This window comes from Anguilla rostrata, chromosome 11 (assembly GCF_018555375.3).
Source record: "Anguilla rostrata isolate EN2019 chromosome 11, ASM1855537v3, whole genome shotgun sequence".
NCBI classification, from domain to species: domain Eukaryota; kingdom Metazoa; phylum Chordata; class Actinopteri; order Anguilliformes; family Anguillidae; genus Anguilla; species Anguilla rostrata.
This window is the reverse complement of record NC_057943.1, coordinates 42,158,527-42,183,036: the sequence shown is the minus strand read 5'-3', so window position 1 is coordinate 42,183,036 and position 24,510 is coordinate 42,158,527. Positions and strand designations below refer to the sequence as shown.

Sequence of the window (24,510 nt, the reverse complement as noted above, 5' to 3'; positions counted from 1 at the left end):
TCAAGGACAGAAGGCGTGCAAGAGCGGACCATCTGGCTCGACTATACAATCTGTGGCGTAGCACAGAGTTCACACAGAGTGTGACATTCTGGCATTACACAGTCTACGACGTCCGATGAAGAAATTCATCAAATTAAATTTGAACAAAAAGGCTTTTATGGGGCTCAGAAGTCTGACATCATGCAAAGCAAATCTTTAACCCATATATGGATTTCGAACTTCTCTATGGAGAAAACGAATGGGAGTTTCACATAACCGTCCCTGTCACTGTCTGCTTTGTACTGGCGTTTAAAACTTAGACCTCATTTCTCTCTTAAACGGCGCTGGATCCACTGAATTCTGACGCCACTTTCCAACTGATATATTTGTTCTGCTAACAACAAGCTAACACTGCTGCGGATGTTATTTACATCACCTGCTATCCCGGTGGCTTTCCAAGCTGGTCAAAGCTACCATTAGTCAGCTCAGAAATGCCACCTACTGCTCAAAAACTGATCTGCTTACACAGTTTCACCAAGAGCACACCTCCCATGACAACACATTACAGCAGTCAGCTCTGAATTCACTCATTGACTCTATATATCCTGGGAGCTGAAGACAGTCAGGAAGACTCTACAGCACGGCCGGACACTTCTGCTCCAGGATAGCTGTTGAGTATACAGATCTACCGAATACTCCAGCAACAGTATCCTTATTGGCTGTGTGCACCAGTGTGCTCACAGGTTAGATCACAGAGAAAAAGTGTCATAAGCCTGACCCCCCCCACCCACTGAAAATGTTCCCAATGTTCCGGTACCTTCCGCAGGGACTCGTGAGCAGGAGCCGCCCCCCCACCTGTCAGTTAGACGGACGGGCCTGGAGACTGCTGACTCAGAGCGGAGCTCTCATCCTCCTCCTCCTCCTCCTCGCTCCTGAAACAGCCTTGCTCCCTAAAGCGGGATACGGCTGACAGCCGCTAACTCGCGCGTGGGGGGGCGGGAAGGGTGGCGGCGGCCAACGGCGGAGCTCACATGGCGGTAACGCGGGAGGTGGAGGCCCCCATCGGCGACAAGCTTCACTCAGCCGCCAACGTGCGGCTTACGTGTAATCACCCCCCCGCCCCCCCCCCCACCTCACACGTAATTTGCATGTGAATGTGTCTGGGCTCAGCGACGCCACAGCAGGGCTGTTTGTGACTCATGGTACAGTATGTTCCGGGTCCTTCTCTCTGAAGGATCAGGTCTCAGAGAGGAGCTTCAGCAGAAAACGGTTCGGTGAGACGTGACCGGCACGGAACGGGTGGGGCGGGGGGGCGTGGCCTGGGGGCGGAGGGGCGTGGCCTGGGGGCGGTGAGGGCGACGCCCACCTGCTTCATCTTGGCCAGCTCCCTCCGAGTGTGCTCATCGTTCCTCAGGTCCTTCTTGTTCCCCACCAGGATGATCGGGACGTTGGGGCAGAAGTGCTTCACCTCCGGGGTCCACTTCTCCGGAATGTTTTCTGCAAAAGAGTTGAGATGGAGGGGGAGGGGCATTTTACATCGATGTCAATCACAAGCACCTGCCATAGACTACTCAGAGTAGCAATCATGTTTGGAATCCCGTTCTTGGAGGGATGATATCCACGCCTGGATTTCAGCCTAATTTCTGCTCTTATTTAATTACATCAGCTAATTATTTGATCTGACATTTTGGCCACATTAAAGGGTGTGTGTTCCATGGGCTGTAGAATACATTGCGGTATTGTAACATTGTGAGATTTGTAAATTTGTTTGACAAGAGGTTTTCGGGGTAGCTGAGATTTAAATAATTGATCTCTTGAAATGGAGAAATTTGAACAGGGTTTTTATTTACGCAGAAAACTTTGCTTCAGTCAACCAATCATCCTTTACCTGATAATTTAATAACTCCACCCCTCTGCAACTGGGAGCCGCCCATTCTCATATAAACAACAGAGCAATGGCTATGAAGAAAGGTGCTAGCTGTTCGTTTTTAAACTGTAAATTTAAAGTCATATCTTAACAGCATACAGACCCAGCCATCCAGGAACCATGGCTGGAAGCCCCCCCACCCCCAACCCCCCCGTTCAGCTTCGCAAACACTGAGTTTTCCCACGAGTTAAATTCTAAAACCGGCCACAGTTTCATCTATTCGAAACATCCAGCCGGTAATTATCCGTGTTTTGTCACACTGAAAGCCTAGTGCCATTGATAGCTAATCACTTCTGAGATGCGTCTGCTCTTACACAGACGCGGTGTGATACGAGACAGACATAGACTTGGGACAGTTAGACCATCTCCCTTTGCGCTGACGTGTTGGGTGGATTGAGTTGGACATCCATACATTATTATGGGGATGTAAATTCCAGGCATGTTTTTCAGTCGGTGCTATCAGCGGTATCAAGGACATCCAATTCATCGCACGGACAGTAATACAAACTGCCGCACTTCACTGCTTTCGTTTTCCTGCAGGCAGTAGCCTAGACCTGCTACAGCAGTCAGCAGTCATTGTGTTCCTCTGTACTCCAATGCTATAGTTTAGCGATTAGAGAAAATGCTAGTTAGCCTACCGCCTAGCTTGCAAAAATATGAAATGTAGAAAATAAAGTGGCGGACAGGTCTTGAAGGGATATGGGTACAGGCAGTATGTGACCCCGCCTTCCTCATACCTGACCCGGCTCGTATGTGCAAGCCATGCTAACACTCCGCTGCTTTCCAGAAACCTGCTGTTTGTGGGCGGGGCGAGCGTAAACCGGTGAGCCAATCGCAGCGAGCGAGTCATTACATATTTAAATGAGCAAAGCAAAACGGCTGGTGTGAGCGAAGAGCCAGGAGAAGCTCCGGAAATAATTTATTAAAAAACAGTCATGAATTTTTTTTTTTTGGCTTAATTATTTTTACACAAATGGATTGAAGAGGGGCCAGGGGTTAATGGAAAACTGTTCAAAATAACAGAAGAATAGACGCCTTTAATTAATAAGTACCTGAACGGCAGATGAAAGCTGTAGTTGTGCGCCTATACAGACTGTTTCACTGTTTCACTCTGATCCACCAGTCCTGTGGTTCAGGCAGAGAATTGGCTAACTGAGCCAGGGTAACTGCCGAAAACATAAGCTGGCATGAAATCCAGTAACAGGGTGTCCCACCCTGTGCTTACAAGCCTGTAGAACCGGTCAAAACCGGACTCTGAAAATAGGCCTGAAACATTTGGGTGGGGGGGGGGGGGGGAGGAGGGGCGGCTAACGTTGGTCAGGAAGCGAGAAAGGATTTTTAAGGGCGTCCGGTCACCTCCACCGTTTGGGCGTGACATGAACGGTCCCGGGTTCAGAGGGAGACGAGCCGGACCGCTCGACCGCCCCGGGAGCGGGATCCAGGCGCGTGAAACCGCTTTCTATTTTTAGAATTTACAAAAAAAAAAAAAAACCCCCAATCTGCATGTCACTGAAGGCCCCCCCCGCCCTGTGAAACTCCAGATTGCGGTGAGTCATTACAGACCCCCCCCCCCCGACCCCTTGCCTCCCCCCTCCCCCCACGCACCCGGGCCCACAGACTGAGCGGCAGGGGTCTGGTTTTGTAACCCGACCCGATAAGACACAGCTCGCTACTCGTTCACGTTTTTCCCGCTGTTTCCGGTTTATTTTCCACGTGCCCCCCCCCCCCCCACCCCCTCACCCCCCCACCCTCCCCGAGCGTCTGCTCTCTGACCCGCGCAACACCCCCACCTTCCACAGAGACTTGCACGTCACTGAATCGAGTTTCATTCGCCCTATCAGTTTTACAAGGGGAAGCTCCGTTCAACTCGTTTCCTCTGTCACCATGATGGGGGGATGGCGAGGTGGGGGTGGGGGTGGGGGTGGGGGATGGGGGGATGGGGGGGTTTGTACGGCGAGGATTCTGTCCATCAGACGCACGCGAGCGGAGGACAAACATCGGGCTTTAGCAGAAGCCTTCGCGGCTGCGCTAGGAAGCGTAAGGGGGGGCAGGCTGGGTTCAGACAGCGTGAACAGCGTGGGCGGGGCCCGTTCACCACCGCCGCCAGAGAGAGGGTGGGCGTGCGCGAGGGCCCGCCGACGTCCCGCCACCTGTTCCGCTTGGCGCCGTTCGTTAGCGCCTCAGCCTGAGGCTGTGCCCGCGTATCTAATCATCTCCGTCCCGTATGGCTGCGGGTGGAGGCCGACCTCACTGAGCGCGTGCGGAGTGTGGCTGAGGGGCGGGGCCGTCCTCACTGAGCGCGTGCAGACTGCGGCTGCGGGTGGAGGCCGTCCTCACTGAGCGCGTGCAGACTGCGGCTGAGGGGCGGGGCCATCCTCACTGAGCGTGTGCGGAGTGCGGCTGCGGGTGGAGGCCGTCCTCACTGAGCGTGTGCGGAGTGCGGCTGAGGGGCGGGGCCATCCTCACTGAGCGCGTGCAGACTGCGGCTGAGGCCGTCCTCACTGAGCGCGTGCAGACTGCGGCTGAGGGGCGGGGCCATCCTCACTGAGCGCGTGCAGACTGCGGCTGAGGGGCGGGGCCGACCTCACTGAGCGCGTGCGGAGTGCGGCTGAGGGGCGGGGCCGACCTCACTGAGCGCGTGCAGACTGCGGCTGCGGGTGGAGGCCGACCTCACTGAGCGCGTGCAGACTGCGGCTTCAGGTGGAGGCCGTCCTCACTGAGCGTGTGCGGAGTGCGGCTTCAGGTGGAGGCCGTCCTCACTGAGTGCGTGCGGAGTGCGACTGAGGGGCAGGGCCGTCCTCACTGAGCGCGTGCGGAGTGTGGCTGAGGGGCGGGGCCTACCTCACTGAGCGCGTGCGGACTGCGGCTGAGGAGCGGGGCCATCCTCACTGAGCGCGTGCGGAGTGCGGCTGCAGGTGGAGGCCGTCCTCACTGAGCGTGTGCGGAGTGCGGCTGAGGGGCGGGGCCTACCTCACTGAGCGCGTGCGGAGTGCGGCTGAGGGGCGGGGCCTACCTAAGCTGTCGGGGCTGTCGATGGAGAAGCACATGAGGATGACGTCGGTGTCGGGGTAGGACAGCGGCCGCAGCCGGTCGTAGTCCTCCTGGCCGGCCGTGTCCCAGAGCGCCAACTCCACCTAGGACACACACACACACACACACACACGTGTACACACACACACACACACACACACACAGGAGAGAGTGAGGCCACACACACACACACACGCACGCACGCACGCACGCACGCACGCACGCACGCACACAGGAGAGAGTAAGGAAGAGCTACTGCAGGCCCAACCAAAAAAAACACACACATACACACGTATCTATTGTATGTGTGTGTGCATATATATTTATATACAATATCATACTTGCATAAACACATGTATTACAGTCCCACACATCCTGCCTGAGCCTCTCCATGGTGGTCGACTGCACAGTCTGTCCTGTGCAGTCTGTCCTGTGCAGTCTGTCCTGTGCAGTCTGTCCTGTGCAGTCTGTCCTGTGCAGTCTGCAGTCACCGGTCACACTGCGGTCAGGTTAGGGTTCTTAAGCCACTCGCATCACCCAAAGAGGACCCTACACTCAGGACACAGGCTCTCTCACTGAGCCCAAAATTTAAAAACCATAAATCAGTCCCAGCTTTCAGCTTTGGACTGACCTTCCCCTGAGTGTGTGGGAAGCACAGACGGTTTGGGCCTTTCAGTCGAGACCCAAGTGGTGTTAAGGTGCGGTCGCACTAGTCTTCTGTGTTTCGTTCGCTTCCATCCAAACGCGTGCGGAGGACGGGTCACGTATCCGTACGCGAAGAATTCTCACGTTTCGCTCCGTACCACAGTTCAAGTTTAGTGACCTGCGAACTCGCTTCACGCAAACGTATCTGACCAATAGACGACCTCGACCTCACGGGTTGACAAATGGAGGAGGCTATCGTTTTGGCTGTCCCATCATTCAGTCTGATTTAATTCAACTTTAAAGGAATGTAAGGCGCAAACAAGGAGAGAGGCCGCATGGTTTGCCGTGTCGCGGGAAACTGGAGCCGATGGTAAACACATCTTATTCTGCCGTTTTTTATTATTATTTATTTTAGCGTTCGCAGCCGCGTAGTTCGCCGTAGTTAGCTTTGAGCCCCCCGCCGCGGGGTCCGTAATGATTTCGCAAGCGTGAATCGTAGCGTGACCGCGCCTTTACTCCGGAACTTCAGCCCGAAAAAGACTCCAGCCGTTACCCGGCCGACCGCGGAACCCCGCGCGACGAGATATTTGCAAGTGGCAGCGCATGAAGGAGAAGATTTTTTTTAAAAAGATTGATCGATTGATTGATTGAAATGCCCGCGGGATCCGATGACTGGTTTAGCGGGGGGGGGGGCCCCACTCCGGCGGGTTACGCCCGTTTTTGCGATCCTCGCCGCTTCCCCAGCTGCCAGAACGCCGTTTATAATCAGCCAATCAGGCGAGGCGTTCGGCGGTGAAAAACAGATTGCGAATGAGAGATGGGCACTCCTGCTTCGGTTCGCGACGCTCCACCGCTAGACTTTTATAGACCCTCACAGGAATTCGCTACACGCCTCGAACCGCTCCCAATATTCAGTATAAATCACTCGCATATCAGCCAGTCCATCGATTCGAAGAGACTGCAGCTCTACAGAACGCCGGGGCTGCTTTTGAAACGCTTCTGAAGGAGGGACTCCCGGAACAGACGCTGTGATTTAGGGAGGTGACAAATTCATAAACAAGCTCTTCCCTCTGGAACAGCCGTCTGGGTATTTATGGGGAAAAAGGGAAAGAAAAAGGGAAAAAGAAAAAGGGGGAAAAAGCACGCTATGTTCAGAGCTGCCTGTACCCAGAGGAGGAGAGAACAGCACGGCTCCTGAGATTATCTGTTTACCCTAAAACCGGGGGGGGGGGGTTCAAGACCCCGTCGCCCTCCTGAGAAAAACTCTGCCCCTCTCTCAGCTCCGAGGGGAACCCTGGAGCCCAAAACCTGTCCCCCCCGCCCCTCTTCCCTGTATTTCCTGTGTAACGGACCATAGCTCCCAGCCCCCAACCCCCCCCCCCTCATCCCCCTACCCATATGCACAGGAAATGAGGGCCCCATCAGATTGAGTCACAGAGGGCGCGGTGGTCCATGTTTTTCTCCAGTGCAACAGGAAGGCAGAGGAAAAACACTTCCTGTAATACCCCCCCCTCCCCTTCCCAACTATGTCCCAAACATGGACTCAGGAAGGTTTAAATCTTTGGACAGGGTCTTTGGTTAGAGTAACGGTTAGACACGTATTGCATGTTCCAGAGTCAGTTTCTGAGGATATAAACTGACCCCCCCCGTCCCCCCACCTCATGACTCAGGCTAACTCCCACAAGACTGGACGGCTGAGCCCGATAGCTCCTGGAGCCAGTATGGGAGAGTTTATTTTAAAATCTCCTTTCATAGTTTAGAGATGAGGTAGCACACAGCACTGGGGTCAGCGGCTGAAGGTTCACTACTGCATGCAGAAACGCATTTGTCACATTTGTTTGTTTGTTTGCTGACGAATGGTCTGTCTGCCCTCGGCTAGATCAACCGCTGGTTCCCTTGGTTCCCAACCGAGTACCCGGGGTTCGAGGCGGAGGTGGTGGTGGGAGGGGGGGGGGGCAGGGGGGCAGGCTTGCTCCTAAAGAGAGGACGGTTCTCTAGTGCTCTCTTTCTGAGCTGCCGTTTGATTGTTGCAGTCAGAAAGGAGGAGACAGTTTGTTCACACTCAGCTGGTTTTGCCTGTTTTTCTTCCTCATCCTGCTGTAACCACTCAAAGAGAGAGAGAAAGAGAGAGCGAGATGGTGAGAGATATAGAAAGAGACACAGACAGATGACAGAGAGAAATGGAGAGAGACGGAGAGACCGATGGAGACAGCGAGAGAGACAGAGACAGATGGAGACAGAGAGAGAGAAAGAGAGATAAGAAGACAAAGAGAGAGATGGAGACAGATGCAGAGAGAGCGAGACAGAGAGAAATGGAGAGAGACAGAGAGCCAGAGAGACAGACAGAGAGATGGAGAGACAGACAGAGAGACAGAGATGGAGAGACAGAGAGGCACAGCTCAATCTAAAAGTGAAGCTGTAACTGGCGAGTCCCAGCTCAGGCTACAACACTGTGCTGTGCGGTAGTTTGAAGGAAAATAAATCACACAGTAGCTTTGTAGCTTGAGGAATTTTTGCTTGCTGTACATTAAATGACGTGAAACACAAGTCTGTCGTTTCCAGTCCGTATGCATCAGGACGCACTGCCCATTCACACACTCCTGGGTAAAGACTTTAGCAGCTAATGTTCAAAGCACACATTCTGGACTCTCCTATACTCAGCAAACACGGCGCACGTCCCACTCTCACTACTGAGAACACTTAGGAAAGGACAGATAGGAGTCACACTTCTTTAACCGCTTTAACCCCGCCCTGCGTCGACCACGCCCAGTGTCGACCACGCCCCTCGTCGACCCCGCCCCACGCCACACCCACCTGCTTGCCGTCCACCTCGATGTCGGCGATGTAGTTCTCGAACACGGTGGGCACGTAGACCTCGGGGAACTGGTCTTTGCTGAAGACGATGAGCAGGCAGGTCTTCCCGCACGCGCCATCCCCCACGATCACCAGCTTCTTCCTGATGGCCGCCATCGCTGGGGACAGAGACACACGCGAACACGGGGGGTCAGGGGTCAGGGTTCGAGTCAGGGGGTCAGGGTTTCGGCTCGGCTCCGTTAGGGGGACGGGGGCGAGTTCAGGGAAATGTTCCAGATTGCCAGGGTCACAGAGAGAGAGAGGGATCGTGAAAGAAAGAGAGGAAGGGAGACGGGGAGAAAGTAACGATGAGAGAGAGGGAGAGAGAGGTGTAGAGCAACTGAGAAACCTGGTGAGATTGCGAGAGAGAGAGAAAAGGACAGATCATAGCAGAAAGAGAGGAAGAGGGAGGGAGAAATAGAGAGAGAGAGAGAGCAGGCTCTGTGGGGCAGAGGAAACGGTGATCAAAGGGGGAGTAAAATGGCGAATGAGGGCCGTTGGCACTGGCGGTTTAAAATAACTGCCACCGGTTTAGAAGATGAAGTTTGCGAGGCTGTGGGAACCATGTGAACGGCTCCCCCAGGCCAGAGCTGGAGCAGCGAGCCGGGGGAGGTGATGTCAGGCTGTTTTTCGAACCCCGCCCTTTTCCTGTCCCTCCTCCCCTGGCCCCTGGGACCCCAGCGAGGGGGCGCTGGCATCTTAAAATAGCCGCCAAACAATGGCTGCGCTGGGGGGCGTGCGGAAGAGCGCGTCAGACGCAGGCCCCCCGCCTCTCTCTGCCAGCTGCTGCCCTTCACAGGAAGTCCCGCGGCAACAGGAAGTCTCACAGGAACAGGAAGTCCCGCAGGACCGCTCTCTCCACCTGCAGCCCCGCAGCCGAACAAGGCCCAAATCAGGCCTTCCGAAGAGAAGCCCGGCTGCAGATATCTTGCACACGCACACGAGAGCTGGAGAAGTATGACGACCATGAAACTGCCAGAGAAACCCGAGAGTGTAATACAGAACCACTGCAGGCTGATATTAATGTCATTTGAGTTCCGCAGCCTTTTCCATGGGAGCGGGTTTCCACTGCTGCTCCAGAGGCCTACGGCAGCCTAACCCCCCCCCCCCCCACGCTCACGCGCACGCACCGCTTCCTGCCCCTATGAAGGGGGTAGGTGAGAACCTCCCAAATGGCTTACAAAAAAAAAAAAAAAAACCCCAAAAAACCCCAATCCATTCCCTACAAGTTCAGGACATAAGAAAAGAGGAAACTGTTCCTCTGCTCCCACCAGTCAGCCCCAGTAATTTGCCCTAATGAAACAGAACTGTTTTAGCTGACCTCCGTTAGCTTTCATAAGCAAGCAAAGGCAGTTTCCAAGGACAACTGCAGGACAGGGCCTTAGGACACTTTCCATTAGCCAGGACACATGCAGACAGGCAGCTTCTTGCAAGACAGGAACAGGGCCTTAGTACCTTTCATTAGCCGACAGGACACTGCAGAGGGCCTTGAACTTTCCATGCAGAAACACTGCAGACAGGCCTAGACCTTTTCCGAAGGACACTGCGAGGCCTAGGACACTTCATTACGCAGGGCCTAGACACTTATTAGCCGCAGACACTGCGACACTAGCTACTCCATAGCCAGCAGGACACGCAGGACAGGGCCTTAGATACTTATTAGCAGGACGGCCTCAGGCAGGGCTTAGTACACTTTCCCTTACAGACAGGGCTTGTATCCTAGCAATGCAGAGCCACCACGCCAGCCAATCGGGCATTAGACTTCTCTTGAGGGCCAGCCCGTCCTGGCGACCCACTCACCCCGCCCAAGCAGCGCAGACTGACGCAGGGGGTCCCCAAAACGAGCGCTGGGACCCATCTGGGTCAGGCTGGGGGAGTGGTAAATGGACTGCATTTATATAGCGCTTTTATCCAAAGCGCTTTACAATTGATGCCTCTCATTCACCAGAGCAGTTAGGGGTCAGGTGTCTTGCTCAGGGACACTTCGACACGCCCAGGGCGGGGGATCGAACTGGCAACCCTCCGACTGCCAGACAACCGCTCTTACCTCCTGAGCTATGTCGCCCCTGGTGAGGAGGATAAGGAGGATAAGGAGATACACGTGCAAAATAAATAAATAAATGACTGAAACGAATGAAGTAATGAATAATTATATGCTGTACACATGATATTTTACACAGACACTCACACCAGCCAACATTAAACGCTGAGTTAAGTACGCGCTCAGCGCTAGCTGAACGTAGCCGCTGTCCCGTTATGAATCAGGCTGAATACAGCTGAAGTGGGGGGGGGGCAGCTCCGGTCCTGGGGGGCCAGTGTGTGGGGGGGCTGAGGGCGGTGTTTGGAGCGGTGGGGCCGTGTGGGGGCTGAGCCAGCTCGGTCCTGGAGGGCCAGTGTGTGGGGGGAGGGCAGCTGGTCCTGGGCAGGTGGGCTGAGGGTGTAGGCTCTGCTTCCACACATTGCCCCGGCACAATGAGCTAATTAGCGCTACACACCGCCGGCGGAGCGCTCGTAGATTAGCCCGCCCGTAAAACACTTCACACGGGGACACAAACACTCATCAGCCGCGATTCACCGGCTCGACAATAACCAGCGCAGAAATGTCAGATCCCATAAACGACTGGGCTAATTAAATAATTAAGAGAAGCTGGTATGGAACCGAGGAAACGAACCCAGGCCTCCTCATCCACCCCGGGGCTAACGCTACATCTTAGAAAGGGAGGGAGGGTCACAGGAAACGTACACGCTGGTTAGGTGGGTGTGCTGGTTAGGCTGGTTAGGAGGGAGGGCTGGTTAGTCTCGTTAGGTGGTGTGCTGGTTAGTCATCTGGACTCAGTCTGGACAGCTAAACTAAAACTTGTGCACAGGTGTGACTCAGCTATTAATAAAACTACATATCCCAACATGCATTTGGGTCCACGTATAAAAATGCCAAAAGGCCTCGCTGCCGCCAGTGACGAGTGTGCTGCTCCTATAATCAGCGGACTCCGCCAGCTGCTCAGCGCATTCTTAACACCGACGGTTTCGTCTCCCAGCCACCGAATCCGGAACATTCCGGTTTCACGCACCGGCCGAAAATTCCTGGCGGTCCGTGACCGAGGACAGCGCCGTCGCGGCAGAGGCGTCGGCCAGGGTACGGTCGCGCGCGGGCGCGTGCGTTTGAGGACACGCTCAGCGACGGGAAGGAGGGAAACGAGAGCGTGGCGCGACGGGCGATTTCGCGGGAGTTGCGTAGGCGTCGCGGTCGCGTCCCGTCCTCCTCGTCCTCCTCCTCCTCCTCCTCCTCCTCCTCGGTGTTTGCAGTGAGGGCGGAGGGCAGGCCTGGTCAAGCAGCACTGCCGTGATACATTTATCTTTCTGCGGCGCTAATAGTTTCTGCGAAAGACCACAAAAAGGAAGGCCTCTCGACCAACACCAACGATGCAGGCCTACATCAGGGTGTCATAGTTGCTAAGCAGTCGATGCAATACGACCATATGTTAAGCGCTGGCTCAATGGTCACCTTCATCATAAAGCAAAACAGACATGACCACAGCAGTAAAAATGTGGGGACGTAACGCATTGCTTAAATCGAGAGCATTCGGCGAATGAGCACTCCAGAAGCACTGCAGGAGATTCCATTTCACTTTACCCCAATCTAAACCGGCGGCATTGTTCCAACATACCGGGGGCGTTCGGACAAATGAATAAAGTTCTGCATCTCCGCTGAGCGTGTACGAACAGGCGCTTGTTCACAGTGATGGACTCCATTGTTTAGAAACCGTGGAAAACAGGACTGGAACTAAATTAAAATATATCCAGCAATGAAAGCCCCCCCCCCCCCCCCGTAACGGGCCACACCTCCGCCTCACACCCCCCAATCAAAAGGAAGCTCTCATGGTACACGTTTCTCCTGTTCTCACCTAATTTACACGCGCCCTAATTAGCTTTTAGGGCAGCGACCGCTAGCTTGCGGTAAACTGAGCCCTGAATGTGGAAACCGTGAGACTCGCAGTTTAAACCCCCCCCCCCCCCGCATTCGAGGAACCGCTCAACTGATTCTGACCTCCTTAAGTGGTCCGTGTGGGGGGGGGACAGCTTTATTTGCTGGGCGGCCAGAGACTGCGGTTCACACTGGTACAGTTCCGCTGGAGTCCTTCTAACTGATGTGGCTTTCCTCCAGACCAGCCGGGTCACCCAGAAGCACAGCCCCTGTCCCAGACAGAAGTCCCGTCGTCCCCCTGTATACCCTGCCCACCGTCCCGCGGAGTCGTCCTCAAAGCCCCTCTCAAAGTTTGACGAGGTCTCTTTCCAGCAAAGCTGCCCAAACTCAGATCAGAAGATCAGTTTGATCAGACGTATGGCTTTCTAGGTAGGGAGGTCCCCAGCACTAGTGCTGGATTTGGCTGCTTTTTGTTTTTACTTTAAGATCAGCTACGAATTTAGCCCCAAATAACAGGCTAATTCAGTGAATATCGCAATCAAATGCCAAATCCAAATGAGTACAAAACTGAGGCCTCCTTCAGAAAAAGGAAACTTTTGAAAAGTGAAAGTTCAGACATCTGCGCTGATTTGAGCATGAAGGCTGTCCCTTCAGTTCAGCTGTGTGATGTAGGTCCCGGGACAGGAGGTGTCAGGGGGTCGATAAGAGAGCTATTTCTGTGCGTTTTTAGGACAGCCAGAAAACCAGCTAACGCAGAGGGGCCAACGTGATTTATTTATTTCTTTATTTTTTAAAAAAATTTCGCTTGGAAGCGCTGCGGCGGGACGGCGGTAAATGGGTCAGCCGTTAACGCCGCAGCTGCCTTCCCCAGAGGGGGCGTCGCTACGCGGCCTGGGCGACGGATGGAAACCGCATCGGTGTGGTACGGTACGAGCAGGGCTCGGCCATCTTCCCCCAACGCCTGGCCCGCCTTCCCTTAAAAATGCAACGAAACAAGAGCGCACCGTTTACTGCTCACACATGTCTTTAGCATTTTCAATAACAGAGAAAGAAAAAAAAAAAACACGAGCTCCAGGTCTTTGGAAGCAGTAAGAAAGTAGCGGCTAGCCTATTGATTTGGCTTTTTTAAAAACATGCCAATAAAATGATTCTGAGCTTTAATCCATGTTACTTGAGGTCTTAGAATACTGAGAGTTTATAGTGTCCCTATCAAAGTCTCAAGCCAGAAAGAAGAACTAAGACGCGAGAGCTTCATGTAGATAACCATTTCACTGCGAGGAGGGTTTTCTTGAACGGCAGGCACATAGCAGACGGGACCGAGCCGTTTTAGAGAGTTACTGGAGAGCAGAAAATTAACTGTGACTCCAAGAGTCAGGCTGAGCGTGGGAAACTGAGGCTGAGCGTGGGGAACTGAGGCTGAGGAACTGAGGCTGAGCGTGGGGAACTGAGGCTGAGGAACTGAGGCTGAGCGTGGGGAACTGAGGCTGAGGAACTGAGGCTGAGCGTGGGGAACTGAGGCTGAGGAACTGAGGCTGAGCGTGGGGAACTGAGGCTGAGCGTGGGGGAACTGAGGCTGAGCGTGGGGGAACTGAGGCTGAGGAACTGAGGCTGAGCGTGGGGAACTGAGGCTGAGCGTGGGGGAACTGAGGCTGAGCGTGGGGGAACTGAGGCTGAGGAACTGAGGCTGAGCGTGGGGAACTGAGGCTGAGGAACTGAGGCTGAGCGTGGGGAACTGAGGCTGAGGAACTGAGGCTGAGCGTGGGGAACTGAGGCTGAGCGTGGGGGAACTGAGGCTGAGCGTGGGGGAACTGAGGCTGAGGAACTGAGGCTGAGCGTGGGGAACTGAGGCTGAGCGTGGGGAACTGAGGCTGAGCGTGGGGGAACTGAGGCTGAGGAACTGAGGCTGAGCGTGGGGAACTGAGGCTGAGGAACTGAGGCTGAGCGTGGGGAACTGAGGCTGAGCGTGGGGAACTGAGGCTGAGCGTGGGGAACTGAGGCTGAGCGTGGGGAACTGAGGCTGAGCGTGGGGAACTGAGGCTGAGCGTGGGGAACTGTCAGCCCGTTCCTGACTTTCGGCAGAGCGCTCCGTCTTTGGCGTTCGCCTCGCCCGCTGTTCCGAGCTGCTAAAGGAGCGCCCCGCTGCGGGCCGAGCTCTGGGGCTTTTCTGTCCTCGTCGTCGTGTAAACCCGCGACTCGGGCGACGGGCGTCGTCCGCGGCGGGTTTCGCGCGGGTGACGGCACGCGCCTCCTCAGCTGCGCTGGTTTCCGAGGTCCGATCCCGCCTCAGAAAACAAGGCGAGCGGACGGCAAAACGCTTCTTCTTCTTTGGTTTCGTTTAACGGCGGTCGGAAAAGAAAACGGCAAAGGGGGCTCTACCGCCACCCACTGGTCTGGGGTGGAGGGGTCTGGGGGTGTTACGCTTAGGGGTGTTAGGGTTCATATACAGCTTTACATGTACCAACTGCTTGTAAAGGATATGCTTTTAAACAATGCAAATACAATGCACATCTGAATTGTGCTCACAGGAACATCTCCAGGACCACAACGTGGCGGGCCAAGTGGGAACATGAGATGGACACTGGACAACGGGAAAGGAAAGAGAAGAAGATGCCGGAACACACTAATGCGGGACCGTCTGGGATGGGCTAGGTTAACATTTCTGATGTTACAGTCAGGTGGTGAATCCACATCTGCAGTAATGGTGATTTTTAAAAATTTATTTTAAAACACACAAAGGTATAAAAAGAAGAGGAAAAAAGGTTTTTAACCCTCGAGCAGTCGGATGAACGCTCCGTGGCCTGTGAAGGGCTTTGCTTCCCTCCTGATTTACGGTAATGTTCCAGCGCTTTCCAGCGGTGATGTCACCGCTGCAAGCCCCGCCCTCCTGGATCCGCGCCTCACTTCCTCCGAGTCCAGAGCAGATAGCGTTCGCCGGGGAAATTGCCCCCTCCGAGCGAGAGCTTGCAGACCCTGCCGCTCAGGAGGCGACGTGTTTTAATGCGATTTTTAACGGAAACCGGAAAAAAAAAAACGCGACGTCTGCGTGACTGGAAAAATGGCTCTGGCGTACAAAAGCAGCCCTGTAGCACGTTCAAAACGGGGATTCTTCCCCCCCCCCAAAAAAAAAAACCCCAACCGGAGAAGTGCACACGATGCAATCCTCAAACAAACCCCCTTCCGTTAAGCGGGGCACCGGCGAGTTCGCCATGCCGACCGGCGGGTGTTCGGAGGCCAGAGCGCAGACTGACAACACAAACGGCGCTGTCGGGGTGAAGAATCATTTTCTTCACGGGAGTTCACGGAGGATGGCTCCCCTGCATTAAAATGCCCTCCACCTCTACGGCAGTGACAAGAAAATCTTTTTCTCTCAGCACATAAATTCAGGAGATTGCGCGTGTGTGTGTGTGTGTGTGTGTGTGTGTGTGTGTGTGTGTGTGTGTGTGTGTGTGTGTGTGTGTGTACGCACCAGCTCGCGTGCGTGTAAATCTGTGACACACGGCGGGCGACCGGGTGAATACCAGGACACAGAGGCCCGCCCCGTTAAACAAAACAATCCACTTCCTGTGCTGGGGAGGGGAGTCTGGCGGCAGCACCGCTTCCGTGGTCATCACCGCGGCAACAACAGAAGGCTGGGACTGGGAGAACACGGCTATTCCTTACACACCCCCCCCCCCCCCACAGAACACATCAGACTAGCAGCCTAGACACACACAGAGCAGAAGACTGAAGCTGACAAAACTACAAATGGTCACATGGCCTCAGCTCTATAGTTTCTGTTGCTCTTATTAAGATTAAGGCATGAAATGGGTCTTTATCAGAATCCTACAGCTCAGTCTGCCACGGCTTTGCCCACGACCGGGCACAGGAGTTTGCATAAACGATTTCTACTTAAGTAGGACCTGAAGGAGCCTGAAGGAATTGCACCTCCTTTGCTAAAAGGAACAAAAACGATTCAAAATAAAAGGTTACATAAGAACAGTGATTTTGTGTAGAGGTCCAAAATGGTGGTTATACGATTTCGAGAGAGGGGATTAGCCTAAGCTATAGCTAAAGCAGAGAGAGACCGCTTTCAAGGAGGAAAATTATTTTTCTTTCAAACCCTCGAAATCAAAAGCCAGGTTCTTCGACTTCAAATCTTAGTTAAAAATAATAATAATAATAACTAAAGAGGAGTAAAGATGCATTCTCTGCGGAGGTGTGATACCCCTTATTGACCCACTTCTGTCTCATTTTCAGAAGCAGCAGGAAGCGACTCTCAGCTGCACTCCAACCAGTCAATCAGTCCTCCTTTTCAATACAGCACCACTCACGAGCAAGTTCTCATAACACACTTCACGGCTAGCATAGCATGGCGACCACGTTCGCTTTCAAACCTTCACTTAAAAACAAGTTTCAAGTAGGGTGTTGATTTGGATTATAGAGGACACGTGTTGAGCAAGTGGATTAAAAAGCTAATTTACTGTGTGTCTCGATCAAAAGACCTACAGTTTCTGCGACATACTGTATATAGCCTAAACAGGTAAAAGGTCACTCCGAAAGCTTGGCATGCCTTAAAGTTAAAAGCTAAAAGGAACTCAGCTCCTGATTTAAGGACACAAACATTTTCAGCTTCCTGTAAGATCCGGGGAAGGTCATCCCACAGCTTGGCAGCCCCGAAGCTAAAAAGCTCCATTTCAAGCTTTGACATTTTGGGCACAGCAAGACAGCCTGCATCCTGTAAATATAGGGCTCTTATTTGGGGCGATACAGAGAAACAGAATTGTTCACATACCCTGGTTGGAACTCATGTAATTTATAGGTTGGCAATAATGTTATCGACAGAGGATGTTCATTTGCGAGCCAGTGAAAAGAAGCAAGATGGCCGCTACAGGTTCAGGTCTCCTGGCCTTGATCAGGAGTGAGCCTCCACTGGATTCCTCCACCCCGTCGCAAGGGTTAGCTCTCATTCACCGCCCCCCTCCTCCCCCCCCCGCCGAGGGCCGTCACAAAAACACACATCAGGACCCGCACCCTCACGCTAGCTCCCTGGAGCGGGATTTAGCGTACGGCGCACTGAATGAAGACCGCTCGCCAGCTTTGGGCTGCTGCCACCACTTCCCTCCGCACAAAAATAAAATAATAGAAATCTGTGCAAATTCCCCGCTTAGAGATTGAGCCTGGTTAATATCTGATACCCACCCGCGATACATAACCGCTCCGTGTGTGGCCCAATGTTTGGACCTGTTTATGGATGAGCACCCGACAGTCGGTACAGAGGACAGCAAACCCCACCGGTCCCAGCAAGTAAAACCAGCTGGTCCGCACAGTAAACCCAGCTGGTCTCAGCATGTAAAAACACCCCCCAGCCTGGTCCCCAGCCATGGTAAAAACACCCCCCCCAGCCTGGTCTCCCGTGGGTTGATCCCATCGTCCCGGTAACTGCCAGCGTTCAGCGCGGATTGGTCCAAACGGTACTCGGAATAAGAGAAACCCGCCGTCGGGCAAAACCCACCGACACGGTTACCGGCGTGGTGTGCCAGCTAGAGGCAGAAAGGTCTGAGGAGCACTTCTCAGGAGATTCCCTGGGCGGAAATATCAGAGCGAGCTCAAGCTCAAACTCAGGCCAGAACAAAAAATGAAAGTAATGAAATATGAGAAATGGGGAGAAGCCATTCTGTCAATTTTCCCCTCATTTCGCGTCTGGAGGTTAACGACCCGCGAAGCTCATGGGGAAGTTAAAAAGCCCCCCCCCCCCAATTCAGAGAATGAGCACCAGCGCCTTCGCCGTCTGTCGAATAATTGATCAAAACCATTTAAATCAAGAGCTGGAGTGGAGCAGACTGAGGAATCACACAGCACAGGCACAGCACACTGTGCGTACGTGTGTCTTTACAAACTTCAGTTTTAGAAGGCTCCACTTTATATAAAAAAAAAAATAAAAAAAGAAGAAGCTCCACAATGGACATCACTATCACAATCACACACACACACACACACACACACACATTGTTAAGAGGTGGAAGCAGAATCAACTTGCAAACTTAGCAAAAGCAACTAATCCATTTTTTAAATCACGAGGAAGTGAAAGCAGGCAGGAAATTGTGAAAAAGGCAAAAACAAAAACCAAAAAAAAAGCCACAAAAGGCCCGTGTCCCTGTCCTGAACCTCCGCACGCGTTTGGGCCAAACACGGCTCTCCTGTGAGGCGTACGCGGTGCCCGCTCGGCTCAGCCGCTCGGCCTCCGATCGCCGGCGCTGGTCGTTAGCATTCCTTCAGCGTGTTCGGGGGGTGGGGGGGGTCCATGGGAAAGGGGGGGAGGGTCAAAGGGTCGAGAGAGGATGGATTTCTAATTTCCTTCGCCAGACCGCCTCTCCTCCGCACAGTCAGCTGATGAAGAGTAATGAGACTGCGTTACGCTGCGAGCCTGATGGCCCATCAGCACCACGGCTGGGGGGGGGGGGGGGGGCGTGTGGAGGAGGGCATGTGTGTGGAGGGGGGGCACGCGGTGGGAGTGCTGTGTGGAGGGGGGCACGCGTGTGGGGGAGGTGCATGTGGGGAGGGGGGCATGCATGTGGAGGGGGGGGCATGCGTGTGAATTCATCGCAGGGTTTCTTGGCAAACACAGGGCAGAACTCAGACAGGAACGCATTTCCAAGTTGGGACGTAATCGCACAAAATATAAGCACGGCTGGCTGAGAGAGATTGGAGTTTCTTATGCCCCCCCAACATGCTCAAAATAGATTCACTCTGACATGCCCGAAGGAAAACAAACACACTCTCCGTGAGGAGGACAGAAACAAGCTCACCCTTCTTCGCCAGACTGGTACAAAGCGTGCACACGGAACTGTGCACCAAGCTCTAGCCTACGTGACCAAGTCAGACCAACCGCAGCACTGAACGATTTCAAGCCCTTCATTTCCTGATGGAAGACGAACACTGCTACGTGTTCGCCACTGCTCTAAAAACAAACATCCACTGAGAGATAACACTCCCATTTCCAGTCCGTATGCCACATCAGTGAACCTGATGTTCGACAGCCCTATGTAGTGCGTATGAAAACAGGGTACAACCAAAGTTAGACAGTACTTACGGCTACTTTCCTGTGTGATTTTACAGACACACAGAAGAATGTCCACCAATGTGCTTTTTCTGAGACATACGCACACACGTACACACAAGTGAAGTTACATCAGGCTACTTTTTGAGCATGAAATTTTCACTTCATCAAAGGCATTGTTTCTCTGGCACGTGCATGTCTTATCGAATCAGCCACAACTGCCAGTACCAATACGTTTCTTTGCAGCTGTTATCGGCCAGTACCAACACGACCACGGCAATACTGGGCCACCCATCTTGCGTTCTTAACGAAGAACTTTTAATAGTCACGTGGAGGATTTCTAAAAAAAAAAACACTGCAATGCAAACACAAGACCAAAAAGGGCATTTCTTTCATCTGTGAAATCTCGCGGACCTTCAGCTGAAGGATTGATTTCATATCAAGGCGGATCAAAATCAATTTGGACTGAATAGGGTGGCGTGTGCTCGACTCAGTACATCGATGCACGTCCACCTGACTTCCTAACAACCGGTCCTAATCTCCACTCGCCATCTGCAGTCATCCTCTGAGGCCATTAATTACCGGGGAAAGTTATTAACGGAATTCAATTTGAATTAATGGGACTACGCGTGTAGAGAGAGCAGCCGTTAAAAGCAGACAGCTTCCCATGATGTTCATCATTTGAAAAATTACAGTAGGGAAGAGATGGGTTTTTAAAAAAAATAAATAAAAAAGCTTCATCTGACTTTGTCTGGCCTTCGGAAGATTTTTTTAAAAAAAACGTGTTTTATAGAGTTTTAAGGCCATGAGGTGTTTGCCAGCTGGTTGTTTTAAAAATGTTTTTACAGCAGACAAACATCCTATCGTCTGAATGAGCGTTTGTCTTCTTGGACCAGAACAGGCGCATTACCTCCATTCAGGCAGCATTTCGGTGTCGCTTAAATTTCAGCAGTCAGGGCCTTACCCATACCTTTACAACCGTCATACGGCTGGATATTTCACTGAAGCGATTGAGGTTAAGTACCTTATTCAGGGGTACAATGGCAGCCGCCGCCGCCGCCCCCCCCCGGGCTGGGACCTGAACTCACAACCTTTGAGTTTCAAGCCCAGTTCCGTAACCTCTACCCTACACTGCTACGCTACACCACACCTCACCCGTCTGCTGAGAGGAGAGCAGTTAGCCCGCACTCCGCCCTCCTTGTGTATTTTTCCCTACTTTATTTAGACGGTCACAAACAGAGAGGAGATCACAGTGCAGAGAATCGCCGTGGAGGAGAGAGAACCCCTCCTCGTGGGGGGGGGGGGGGTTGTATATCGGTGGACAGTAGGCCACCTTGCAGACTGCACCACGTGGTCCTTTCTGCAGTGTGAACTTCTAATCTGCTCCACACAAATTCCTCAGCAGCTCCAGAGGGCAGAAGCTGACATTGTTCTTGTAGGGAGAGAAAAGTTAGCGATGAGGAATGCTTATTCTACCCCCACCCCCCCCCCCCCCACCCCCCCAAACACACACACGGCAGGATCTACGCCCACCCTGCACCCCTCCCCCTCCCCGCCAGTGGCCGGCCCTCCACTTCTCAAACCGGTGACGACATCCTGGCCTTTACGGGAAGCAGCAGTTTGGAGCCACTGTTTGTAAAAGCATGCCAGTACCAACCCCCACAGTGGCCTGTTCCACCCCCGCTAAAACACACACACACACCGTACACACATGCGCATGCACGCACGCACGCACACACACACACACACACACACACACACACACACACACACACACACACATACGCACGCACGCACACACACATACACACACACACACACACACAGCAGGGCACATCCGGTGTAGAACAATCCGAAACATTTGAAATATGCAGACTTTAGAAAACATATTTCACACAGCCATTCATTCTTAAACTATATATACATTCTCTCTTGAACAGCATTATTTGTAAATTTGGAAAAACACTAGTTCTGAGATTGAAAAAAGATTTATTCATTTCAATGATATTGCAGCCATTATTCTGCTGGTAAAGGGATTGGCCTGTTTCCAGTTCCTGGATAGTTATCTCTGAGCGGTACTTATGGGAGGAGACGGTGCGGTGTGCCTATTAGGGCTTGGTTCTGTGTAACATACAGAGTTTTGATGGTGGTAAAGTGGTGTGGTGGTTTGATGTAGAAGATTTAAGAGCTATGGTCTATGGTGATTGGTCCTGGTACAGATTTTGAAGGTAGGTACAGTGGTGTGGTGGTTTGATGTAGAGAGATTTTTTTAAGAGCAGTATGGTCTTATGGTGATTTGGTCCTGTGTAACACATATTTGAAGGTAGTACAGTGGTGAGTTGGTTTGATGTACAGTTTTTAAGAGCAGTATGGTCTTATGGTGGTTTGTTTCGGTGTAACATACAGAGTTGATGGTGGTAAAGTGGTGAGTTGGTTTGATGTGGAGAGGTTTGCAAAGCAGTATGGTCTTATGGTGGTTTGTTTCGGTGTAACATACAGAGTTGATGGTAGTACAGTGGTGAGTTGGTTTGATGTGGAGAGGTTTGCAGAGCAGTATGGTCTTATGGTGGTTTGTTTCGGTGTAACATACAGAGCTGATGGTGGTACAGTGGTGAGTTGGTTTGATGTGGAGAGGTTTGCAGAGCAGTATGGTCTTAGGGTGGTTTGTTTCAGTGTAACATACAGAGTTGATGGTAGTACAGTTGTGAGTTGGTTTGATGGAGAGGTTTGCAGAGCAGTATGGTCTTAGGGTGGTTTGGTTCGTCAGTCAGAGTGATAACGGTGGTTTTACAGGGTTGAGAAAGGTAGCGGTGAGGTGTGGGTAGACAAGGTGAGGTTTTTTGGAGCAGTACGGTGGTTTGGTTCTGTGGAAGGTGCAGGGTAGAGAAAGGTAGCGGAGAGGTGTGGGGAGACAAGGTGAGGTTTTTTGGAGCAGTAAGGTGGTTTGGTTCTGTGAAAGGTGCAGGGTGTTGTGCTGATAGCAGAGGGAGAGAGTACACCTTGTTTTTCCTCTAACGGCATCCTGGGTGTAGAAGGTTTATAGCACTCTGACTCATCTGTGTTTCACCTCCAGAAATGACTCATTTTATTCTCATAATCAAATTATATTTACAGCAGCTCCACTTTGAGGAAATAGGGGACATCCATATCTGTGTCATGCGTCTTAGCGTCTGCACATCATGTGCGATTCACCACAACCCTAAAACTGCCGTTTCATCAGAAGAAGATCGAGTTGTGCAGAATTGAATGTAATTGCTGTGTGTTGAGGCGACGCCATGCAGATGGCTGGAGAGGATCAGAGTTTAGGAGGAGAACTTCAGGAGGCAGGAGGCGAACCATCGCTTTAAAGGACAGAGGAAAGAACTGGAAGGGCAGGGGCAGACACGAGCTCCTCAGATCTCCCATTCCTCAGCCCTTCATGCCGTACAGTGACCTGCAGACCAGTCTGGCCCATACCGTGGTCTTACCGCCTTAACCGCAACAGTCACACCAGACCAGCCTGGCCCATAACTCACACCGTGGTCTTACCGCCTTAACCGCAACAGTCACACCAGACCAGTCTGGCCCATACCGTGGTCTTACCGCCTTAACCGCAACAGTCACACCAGACCAGTCTGGCCCATACCGTGGTCTTACCGCCTTAACCGCAACAGTCACACCAGACCAGCCTGGCCCATACCACACACCGCGGTCTTACCGCCTTAACCACAACAGTCACACCAGACCAGCCTGGCCCATAACACACACCGCGGTCTTACCGCCTTAACCGCAACAGTCACACCAGACCAGCCTGGCCCATAACACACACCGCGGTCTTACCGCCTTAACCGCAACAGTCACACCAGACCAGCCTGGCCCATAACTCACACCGCGGTCTTACCGCCTTAACCGCAACAGTCACACCAGACCAGCCTGGCCCATAACACACACCGCGGTCTTACCGCCTTAACCGCAACAGTCACACCAGACCAGCCTGGCCCATAACTCACACCGCGGTCTTACCGCCTTAACCGCAACAGTCACACCAGACCAGCCTGGCCCATAACACACACCGCGGTCTTACCGCCTTAACCGCAACAGTCACACCAGACCAGCCTGGCCCATAACACACACCGCGGTCTTACCGCCTTAACCGCAACAGTCACACCAGACCAGCCTGGCCCATAACACACACCGCGGTCTTACCGCCTTAACCGCAACAGTCACACCAGACCGGCCTGGCCCATAACACACACCGCGGTCTTACCGCCTTAACCGCAACAGTCACACCAGACCGGCCCACGTAACGCACCGCAGCCTTACCGCCCGACCACGAGGGTCGGGATTAACCACCGCTCCCTGTCCTCCACGAGAAAAAAGAACAGAAGAAGAAAGAGGAAAAAAGGTAGCGTAGGGGCAGAGACTCCACAGCCACAGGAGCGCGCTGCTGGAGCGGGGACGGAGTTCGCCGTCGGTCGCCGGGACCAGCCGGCCGCCCGAGGGCTTGGGTCACCTGTATTTCGTGGATTTGTTGTAGTTTCTCGTGAACGTTAACTGAAAACCTTCCGCGCGTACCTGTCACCCTCACGCCCCCCCCCAAAACCCTCGTCCTCCCTCGTACTCAGCTCTGAGAGGGGCTTACCGGCCGGGCTGCACGGCTGTCGGCTACATAGCGCTCAAAGCAGCAGGAGGAAACTCTCTGCTGGAAAGTGATTACATAACATCTGCGCGGCCACCTCACCGGCCAACCCTCCGATACCGTCAGACGCGTTCGTGCCGAAGCGCACGCGTGGAAAAAACGTGTCCCTGTCGGCTCTGTTTCAGCCCGTTTTACCTGCCCTTCACCCACTCTCCCCTGATAAAGGAGAGCTTTATGCAATGAGGCCATTTGCTCTGCTGAACAGTGAAGATTAGCTCAGCTCTCTTAGGTGGAAACTGCCCGACACAGAAAGGTTTTCAATTAACGTTCACGAGAAACTACAACAAAACCACGAAATACAGGTGACACAATTCATGAACGTTTTAGTCGACGTGTAGGTATTTTAGGAGAGGATTACGTCTTAATGTATTAGTTCTTCAGGAGGAGGGGGGAGCATGGGATTTAGTTAATGTAACAACAACAGGATTATATTTTTAAAA

General features: G+C 52.9%; 1 protein-coding gene across 1 annotated transcript in view; it reads right to left on the bottom strand.

Moving 5' to 3' along the window:
- Nucleotides 1-24,510, bottom strand: part of LOC135234986 (rho-related GTP-binding protein RhoA-D) — a 44,950-nt gene that overhangs the window by 5,821 nt on the left and 14,619 nt on the right. The window contains exons 2-4 of the mRNA XM_064300160.1: nucleotides 8,396-8,553; nucleotides 4,920-5,040; nucleotides 1,346-1,476 (exon numbers count right to left, since the gene is read on the bottom strand). Of these exons, the coding sequence (XP_064156230.1) occupies nucleotides 1,346-1,476; nucleotides 4,920-5,040; nucleotides 8,396-8,551 (408 nt within the window). The 5' untranslated portion in view covers nucleotides 8,552-8,553. The remainder of the gene's footprint in view (nucleotides 1-1,345; nucleotides 1,477-4,919; nucleotides 5,041-8,395; nucleotides 8,554-24,510) is intronic.